Source organism: Lipotes vexillifer, unplaced genomic scaffold, assembly GCF_000442215.2.
Source record: "Lipotes vexillifer unplaced genomic scaffold, Lipotes_vexillifer_v1.1 scaffold382, whole genome shotgun sequence".
NCBI classification, from domain to species: Eukaryota; Metazoa; Chordata; class Mammalia; order Artiodactyla; family Lipotidae; genus Lipotes; species Lipotes vexillifer.
In genome coordinates, this window is record NW_006780611.1 from 9,931,672 (window position 1) to 9,940,591 (window position 8,920).

An 8,920-nucleotide genomic window follows, 5' to 3' on the forward strand; every position below is an offset into this window, starting at 1 on the left:
CCAATAAGACCCAAGACATGAGGCTGCCTGTTTTTCAGAAGACGACTTTGTAGAATTCTTCAACTGGACTAACCAGACCTCCTGGTTTCTGTAGTCTGCGTTGGGATGTGTTAGAGCCTATGTCCACCACACAGTCCAGAGAACTAGTAATTTAAGTATCAACCAGGAATATTGGAAGTGATAAGTCACAAGTACTAGGACCGAAGTATAACAGTGACTTTGTAATACAGGCTGGCAAAGGCACCATGTTCAGAGTGCTCACACTGGTCATCTGAGATTTTGAATTTGGGTCTCTAGAACTGAAAGGTTTATGAATCCTCCTTGTGTTGTAGAATGCCGCCTTTTGCCATGTCTTTTCACCTTGGCCTCCTCTGAGTCTTCCTTATCAATTCCAGAGCCTTGGTTTTCCAGCCCATGTAGTGACTGGTCTGGCTGCTAGGGACTGAGGGTAATCCCACACTGCCGCTCCACCTGCCTGTTTTGTTAGTTTGTTAACAAATGTAACAGCTCTGCAGCCTGTTCTGAACATACTGGAGGCTGTAAAAGACTCTAGTTGGGGACACAACAACATATTCCTGAAACAACTTGAAAACCTCCTGGTGGAGTGGAAGGACTCAGGCCCTGCAACCTGTGAGAGCTGAGCTCAAACTCTGCCACTGTCACTTACAGGCTGGGTGGTTGTGGGCAGGTTACTGATCATTTCAGTGTCCCAGGGGGGTAACGATGCCTTCCTGGATTATAATGGGTGTGTAAGGAGCCGGGGACCTAGGAGGCATTTTACGAAGTATTTTATCGTATCAAGATGCACTGATGTTGCAGCCCAATAATCACTAATGGGATACAGCATCCGGGCGCCATCAGGATGTAGGCAGGGGTTACCGTGCAAAAGTTTTCTGGAGTCAAAGTTTGATTGCGGCTCTGAATCAGTGAATACAGCTATGAAGAAAGGAAAGTACGTCCCATCTAAGGGAAACAAGATAGAACAAGAACAGGCACAGCTCTAGGGACAGGGCAGCACGGTAAGATGGCTGGGCTGGAGAGCGGGTGCAGGGCAGCAGTGATGAAAGGCATTCATTTAGCCCTTGTGGCCTACCTATCAGGTGCCACAGGCTCTGTCTCGTCAAAGGTTGCAGAAGGCCCAATTCTAGTTCTCACGGACCTCAGTATCCAGTAAACTGAGAATTAGGAAATCCTGTGGAAGGTGCCATGAAAGAGGCTGCCAAGGCAGAGGGCAGAGGGCAGCAGGGTGGGTGGGGACGGAATAATTAATAAATGCCCCATGTCACCCACATCTCAAGCTGTTTCAGTTGAATCCTGGTGGGGGGTGGGGATTGGCTAGGATGCAGTACCTTGTTTCTCCTCCCCTGGAGAGGGGCTGAGAACAGCCCCATGCTTCACATGGCGCCCTTTCTCTCCCAAGACTCTTCAGGGGAAGGGTCCCCCGCCCACCTCATCATGTCTCGAAGAAGCCAGCGCCTAACACGCTACTCCCAGGGTGACGATGACGGCAGCAGCAGCAGTGGAGGGAGCTCGGTGATGGGGAGTCAGAGCGCTCTGTTTAAAGACAGCCCTCTTAGGTAGGGGGTCGCCACTTCCAGCCCCACCCCCCTCCGTGGGATCGCACTGACCTGCAGAGCATATGTCTTGGGCGGTTCACTGTGCAGCCTCTTCGTCTTGTGACTTTTGTGGGCAGAGATCAGATACCCATGTCTGGTCAAAGGGGACATTCACACCTCTGGGGATGCTAGGGCCCAGTGCTGTTTCTTCTCTCCATGCTGTAAGCCGGGCTGCTGCCCTCATGTTCAGAGAACAGGAAGTGGGGAGAGGCAGCTTCAAGAATAAGCCAGGCCGGAAACCCCAAAATCGAGAGCTGGGCTCACAGGAACCCATGGTGCCGTGGATGGCTCTGCCAGTCTGGCCATCCTCCCCAGACCCACACCCACACCCACACGTGCCACTGTCCGTAGGGTGTCCTCAGGGCCAGCGAAGCAGCTGAGGAGACGAACAAGTCCGAGGGGCACCAGGACGTGAGCTAAGGCAGGCGCCTGCCCCACCCTGCCCCCTTGCAGATGTGAGGCCCAGATGACAGCCCCTGAGGCTTTGACTAGCTCTAGAAGGCCAGGTTGGGTTTGTCTGGGTTTTCAGTGGGTTGTAGAAATTACTAATCCATAAGGAAGTATGAAAAAACACTTTGGCTTTGAAGTTAGAGACCTAGATTTGAATCCTGACTCCATCGCTTACTGATGATCTCGCCTAACTGCTTGTGAGATTTAGAGATAATGGGAGCACAGAAAGTACCTGCTTTGCGCGGTGGACAGTCAGCAGTTGGGAGTTGTTAGTTGCCTAGCAACAAGGCCGCGCCCCACCCTCCCCTCCTTAGGAGGGCAGAGCACTGCCTGGAGCCCCGCTTTCGCTTTCCTGGCTGGGCTCACCTGCCAGCCCCTGCCTTTCTCCCCCTGCTGACCTCCCGCAGGACCCTGAGGAGGAAACCCAGCAACATGAAACGCCTCTCCCCAGCGCCGCAGCTGGGCCCCGCCTCCGACAGGCACACCTCCTACTACAGCGAGTCCGTGGTCAGCGAGTCCTACTTTGGCAGCCCCCGGGCCGCCTCCATCGCTGCCTCTCTCACCAGGAGTTCCATCCTCGACGACCAGCTGCATGGTGACCCCTTCTGGAGTGAGTGTCCGCAGCCTTTCTCCTGGGCCTCTGCTGCCTCTGGAGATTTATGGTCCAAAATCCCCCCCGGGGGTTTCCTAACCGCTGCTGGGCCAGAAGAGGGGCTCCCCACCTTCGGAAACCCTTGGGAGAGCAGCCGAGTGTCTGAACTTCCAGGCCCATTTAGACGAAGGAGTAGCCACGTAGCTGCTCCAGGCCTGGGAGACGGAGGGGCTGGTCCTAGTTCACCCTCCCTTGACCCAAGGGAGCTCGGGAGGGGCTAAGAGTAGATTCCATCTGCCCATCAGAGATGCTCCCCGGGGTGTCCCCGCGAGTCCCTCTGGAACACCGTCCTCGGAGCATCTCTGCCCCAGGAGAACCCCGTGTCCTTCCCTCCTCAGGTGAGGACCTGCGGGTGAGGAGAGGCACAGGTGGCACTGAGAGCAGCAAAGTCAACGGGCTCCCGGAGGACAAGCTCTCCGAGGACTTCCTCGGGTCGTCCTCGGGCTACTCTTCCGAGGATGACTACGTAGGTAGGCGACATCCTCCCTCCCCAGCCTCGGGGAGGTGCTCCGCCAGGTTCCCGGGCTGCTGGGGAGGTGACAGGAAGTAGGGGAAGGTGCCCTGACAGCCCGAGAGAGCATGGTGTCCAGCTGAGTGCCACCATGCTGTGCCACCATGGTGCCCTGAACCCAGGCCTGGGGTGGCCCTCGACAGCGCTGGGATGCGATCGCCTGGCCCCACGAGGCCTTGAGCGGCCTGTGGCCAGGTCCCTCATTTGACTCATTTCTGGCAGGTGTTTAACATGGAGCTTCACACGCAGGAGGTGCTCGATCCCTTAGTCTAGTTCTGAGTGGTTTGAGGGATTGCTGGTGAGAGGGAAGCAGACAAGGGGTCCAAGGGAAATAAAATGTCAGAAATCTAGCACTTTGCTTCATCAGCGTTTACTGGCCTGCTAGCGGCCAGCCTCTGTCGCTTGGGGATGTGAAGGAGAACGACACACGGTCTCAGCTCACAGTCTAGAGGAGCAGACAGCTGACAGGTCTCCATGTCCCAAGGCTCTTAAGAGTGAGGACAGCGGCGGTCCAGTGGTTAGGGCTCCGCGCTTCCACTGCAGGGGGCACGGGTTCGATCCCTGGTCGGGGAACTAAGATTCCGCAGGCCCTGTGGTGCCCGGCGCCTCCACCACCAGAAAAAAAAGAGTGAGGACAACTGGGCGTCTCCTCTTCTCCCCTGCAGGCTACTCGGAGACGGACCAGCAGGGTTCAGGGTCGCGGCTCCGGAACGCCGTCTCTCGGGCGGGCTCTCTTTTCTGGATGGTGGTCACTTCTCCAGGTGGGTGCCGGCTGCTCTGTACATGATTGTTTCCATTCTCTCTGGCAGTCACTTTCACCCATCTTTCTGCGGTTGGGTATCCAACCCGTTAGAAAGAGACTGTAGGGCCACCAGGGATAGCTCGTTCCAGAATAATTACTGGGAGCCAGGAGCCACGGGAGCACCCTTGCTTGAAAGCTGGATGGAGGGCATTGGCAGCACAGGCGGGTGGGATCACAGGACCTGGGTAGCGTGGGACAGGACGGAGGTGCACTGGCGATCACGGTTGGGGTCGGGGCAGGGAGGACCGCTGGTGGAGACACACAGGCCCAGTGGTTCAGGGTGGCACTTAGGCTTGACGGGCCCTCTTCCAGGCCGGCTCTTCGGACTCCTCTACTGGTGGATTGGCACCACCTGGTACCGCCTGACGACAGCTGCCTCCCTCCTCGACGTCTTCGTTTTAACCAGGTGAGCAAGACTGACAAGGAATCAGAAGGCCCCAGGCAGAAGGGGCCAATAAAGCATCTAAGCCTGTACGTGATGGTTTCTCTGAAGGTTTTTTTTCCCCAGTTTACTTGCAGCTTTTATTAGCGTGGAGTGGACACCCAGAGCCCCTTTTTCTGCCTGACAGTGGACAGGACTTAGAGTCAGGTTCAGGGAGTGTTCTGGAACGCAGGTTCTTGGGCACTTCCTTCCAAACACCAGCCTAGCCACTTCTGAGGCTCAGACAAGCCCAGCCTTACTCCTGCTGGCCAGGCCTTAGGCTCTAGCCAGCAAGTGGTGTTTCCCAGAACATTCAGCATCCCTCTTGGCCCCCTGGTGATCTGGACCCCCCAGGGTTTTCCAAAAGAAAATACTATCTGACTAAGGAGTTACTTTTTTTTTCTTCTATATTTGCTTGCCTAGAGGACATCTGTCTGTGAAAGTTTTAAGTTAATTCAGAGACCCCAGTACTTACTTACTTATTTATTTTATAACTTTATTTTTATTTATTATTTTTGGCTGTGTTGGGTCTTCGTTGCTGCTCGTGGGTTTTCTCTAGTTGCGGCAAGCGGGGGCTACTCTTCGTTGCCGTGTGCGGGTTTCTCATTGCGGTGGCATCTCTTGTTGCGGAGCATGGGCTCTAGAGCACAGGCTCAGTAGTTGTGGCGCACAGGCTTAGTTGCTCCGTGGCATGTGAGATCTTCCCAGACCAGGGTTGAAACCCGTGTCCCCTGCATTGGCAGGTGGATTCTTAACCACTGCGCCACCAGGGAAGCCCGCCCCCAGTATTTATTTTTGATAACACCAATACAGTTCAGAGTCAGGATTGTCCCCATCACTGCAAGCTTTGCAAGTAAAGCATCCAGTCTGGCCCTGGCAAGATGACAGGCTTGAGGGTATCCTCTCTAACTCTAGCTCTGCACTCAGGAAAAATCTCTAGGAACTCCCTGGGGGCATAATAGAGGCCCTGGAGCCCTCCTGACACCTCCGCCTGCCCTCTCTCCCCTCCTGTGGTCCAGGCGCTTCTCATCACTGAAGCCGTTCCTGTGGTTCCTCTTGCTGCTGCTGCTTCTGACCGGCCTGACCTATGGTGAGCTCATCCACTGTCACAGGGAGGGGTAGAATGAGAGCTTGTGGAGGTGGGGCTTGCGAGCCAGAGGGGCAGGCAGAGTGTGGGCCGAGGCTGGTGCTGAGCAGAAATGTGAAAACTAGGGAGACAGTGATCAACTACAAAAAAGGGAAGGAGGCAGGACGAGCGGGGTCGGATGGAGCCTGGGCAGCAAGCATCCTGTCTGGGTCTCCTGGTCCTCAGGTGACCAGTGGGTGAAAGGGGAAACGCTCCGATCCACTGATCTTGTCCTTGGTTTGGGTTGCTACGCTGGACTGCCTAGCGTGTCTAGAGCATCCTTGCAGCCCCAGGGGCTGGAACATGCCTTAGTACAGGAGTACTGGGGTGAAAAGCAGGGACTCTGACACTGTTATTAGCAGTCATTTTCCCTCCATTCCAAATCAGGAGGTTGTCTGGGTGAGTGAATTATCATTACATCGAGTTCAGTCCTTAGCTGTGTCTTTAGGATCAAAACAATGCAGCAGTAAAGAGAAGTGAGGGCACCTTTTTGCACCAACAAGTACCTGTCATCTATACGATGCCCCTCGTTGTTCCCGTCTCTATCGTTGACCTTTCACATTGTTTACATAGTTGTAATCACTATGTTTATATATTTTGTGTTCAACTTTTGATTTGACAATTTCACGTGAGTTCCACAGTTTCCTATGAGTTGCCCCTGTGGCGCCCAGGCTCAGTTTTACCAATTTATAATTAAAGGCCATGCTTTATTATTATTATATTTTTAGAGGTGGTTTTATAGGTTTAGCATCTACTCAAGTTGTATTTCTTTAATTTCTGCCAAGGTAGAACATCTTTCCAAGTGTTGATTCCCTTGTTTCCTGTTACAAGAACAGCTTGTTCCTATCCAGTGGAAACTGGGCATTGCCCTTAAAATAATAATGACGTTTTATAATCTTACAGTGTTTTGTTCAGGAAGCGTATTCCCTTGTGTTATCTCACAAGGTTGTTTGTTTCACCATCCCCATGTGGGGTTGGTGGAGCTGAGGTTCTCACGGTGTCATGAGTTGCATACGGAAAGTCTGAAAGGCAGAGGGGTGGAGTGACCAGCTCCGGGAGGGCAGTAAGTGAAGGCCTGTCCGGAGGGTCTGACTTAAAGTCTGGTGGTCACGTGCTTCCCGTTGCACCTGCTCGAGGCCAGCAATTGAGTGGCAAGTGTGGCATCTTACCAGGGTGCAGACCCCACAGCCAATATGGCTTTTTCAGGCGCTGTCAGTCCCACACATACATGTACACGCACACACGTGGCACATGCGTAGCTCAGGAGTAAACACATCACAAACAGTAGCCCCTAAAGCAAGATGCAAATGTCTCTGTGTGGTGGCAGCCTTGTGCTCTGTTCTGGGGCAGCAGGCAGCCTCTCTTAGCAGGTGGATTCTGTTTCAGTGATTCTCAACCATGGCAGCCCATTAGAGTCACCCGGGGAGCATTTATTTATTTATTTATTTATTTTTATTTATTTATTTATGCATGCATGCATGCATGCATGCTGCACGGTTTGGGGGATTTTACTTCCCCAACCAGGGACTAAACCCACACCCTCAGCATTGACAGCTCGGAGTCCTAATCACACCATGGACCGCCAGGGAATTCCCACCTGGGGAGCTTTTAAAACTCCTATGGAGGGATCCCCCAGGCCTGCGAACTCACTCTGGAGGGCGGGGCCAGACACTGATTGTTTCAAAAGCTCCATGGGAGATTCTGATGTACGGTCTGGACTGAGGACCACCGTCAGGCCCTCTGGGTTCTACCGTTGGATCAGCCCCAACTTATGATAGCCGTTTCCTCCAAGCTTTGCCACCTTTGGAAAGATGAGGATTCCTGAGGGGACGTGAGGATGCGTACACGCTGGGATTGTCGGGTGGAGGCTGCTGCCTCAGAGAGTGGCGGGAACCTCCACCCCTCATACCGCCTTTGGCCGGGGCAAGGCTCCCGTGAGTGAGACAGGCTGCTGGTGAGCGCTGCTCATGAGGCTGCCATCCGCGCTGTGGCCCGGCCCAGGTTAACTGCCCCCTCCTCTGTGTGCAGGTGCATGGTACTGCTACCCCTTCGGGCTGCAGACGTTCCACCCCGCCGTGGCTTCCTGGTGGGCCTCGAAGGGCAGCGGTGGGCAGCGTGCGGTGTGGGGTTCCAGAGACTCATCCCCACATTTCCAGGTGAGCATCTTAGGGTCGCAGGCTCCCGCCTCAGCCTGAATTTGCCATTGAAGTCCCTGTCCCTTCTTCCTCACACACACAGCTGAAGAGGTGCTGCCAGGATACCTTTCTCTACTGTTTGTGGTGCAGGTGTTGGGGGATGTTTTGCTTAAGTATGACTCAAAACTGCCCAAAAGCTAGTTGCCATCCTAAGAGGCACGGAAAACAGAAGGAAGAGGAATAAGACAAATTGTCTTGCCTACTTTGTTCCTTTTCAGTACAATTTCACGAATCTTTACTTAGTACCTTCTGTGAGTCAGGTAATATCCTGTTCTGTTACCTATTACCATAGATAAACCACCCCCAGAAGCAGTGCCTTAAAAGTACCAGCACTGGGGAATTCCCTGGTGGTCCAGTGGTTGGGACTCGGCACTCTCACTGCCACGGCCCAGGGTCAGCCCCTGGTCAGGGAGCTAAGGTCCCGCAAGCTGTGCAGTGTAGCCAAAAAAAAAAAAAAAAAACCCCTGAGCCTGCGCTTCCGGAGCCTGTGCTCCGCAACGTGAGAGACCCAAAAAAAAAAAAAAAAAAAAAAAAAAGTACAGCATCGGATTAGCTCGTGAGCCTGCAGGTCCCCTGGGTGGCTTTTCTGGTCTGAGCAAGGACAGCTGATCTTGGCTGGGCCCCTCGCCTGTCTGCAGTTGACTGGTGGGTCAGCAGGGGCGGGCTGGTCTAGGCCTGGGCTGGGCAGGTTGTACCTTTGCTGTCCGGCAGGTAGCCTGGGCTTGTTCTCATAGCGGCCGGGCAGGGTTCCAGGAGAGTGGAATCATGCCAGACCTTGAGCACTAGATTCAGAACTAGCATACTGTCACTTCTGCCACATTCTATTGGCTGAAGCAAATCTCAGAGCCAGGCCAGATTCAAGGAGGGGGAAATAGACCCAACCTCTCCATGGAAGCGCCTGCGAAGCCACATTGCAGAGGGCACAGATGCTGGGAGGAGGGCAGGACGGTGGCCATTTTTGCAACCTGCCAGAGGCTAAAGATGGATCTGGCCCAGGCCCTGCCCTCAAGAGGCCTGCGGTCCAGTGGTGGGCGATGAGTGCACAAACAACCGGAGTGTGTATGTGCAGGTCCTGGGGTCTACGATGAAAATGTAAAACTCTTTGTCCTCTAATTATAGTTATTTGAACTTTGCTTGCATCCTGCTG

The 8,920-nt window shown here is 53.9% G+C and overlaps 1 protein-coding gene across 2 annotated transcripts in view; it reads left to right on the forward strand.

Annotated features, from left to right (window-relative positions):
• The first annotated feature begins 1,428 nt into the window (after positions 1 to 1,428).
• SUN2 (Sad1 and UNC84 domain containing 2) overlaps positions 1,429 to 8,920 on the forward strand; it is a 13,750-nt gene continuing 6,258 nt past the window's right edge. Inside the window, exons 1-8 of one of the 2 annotated variants that reach the window (XM_007454010.1) lie at positions 1,456 to 1,577; positions 2,474 to 2,676; positions 3,057 to 3,184; positions 3,255 to 3,274; positions 3,848 to 3,990; positions 4,344 to 4,437; positions 5,472 to 5,542; positions 7,607 to 7,734. In XM_007454010.1, coding sequence (XP_007454072.1) covers positions 1,456 to 1,577; positions 2,474 to 2,676; positions 3,057 to 3,184; positions 3,255 to 3,274; positions 3,848 to 3,990; positions 4,344 to 4,437; positions 5,472 to 5,542; positions 7,607 to 7,734 — 909 coding nt within the window. Of the gene's footprint in view, positions 1,578 to 2,473; positions 2,677 to 3,056; positions 3,189 to 3,254; positions 3,275 to 3,847; positions 3,991 to 4,343; positions 4,438 to 5,471; positions 5,543 to 7,606; positions 7,735 to 8,920 lie in introns of both variants that reach the window. The other variant, XM_007454011.1, reaches the window with a different exon arrangement.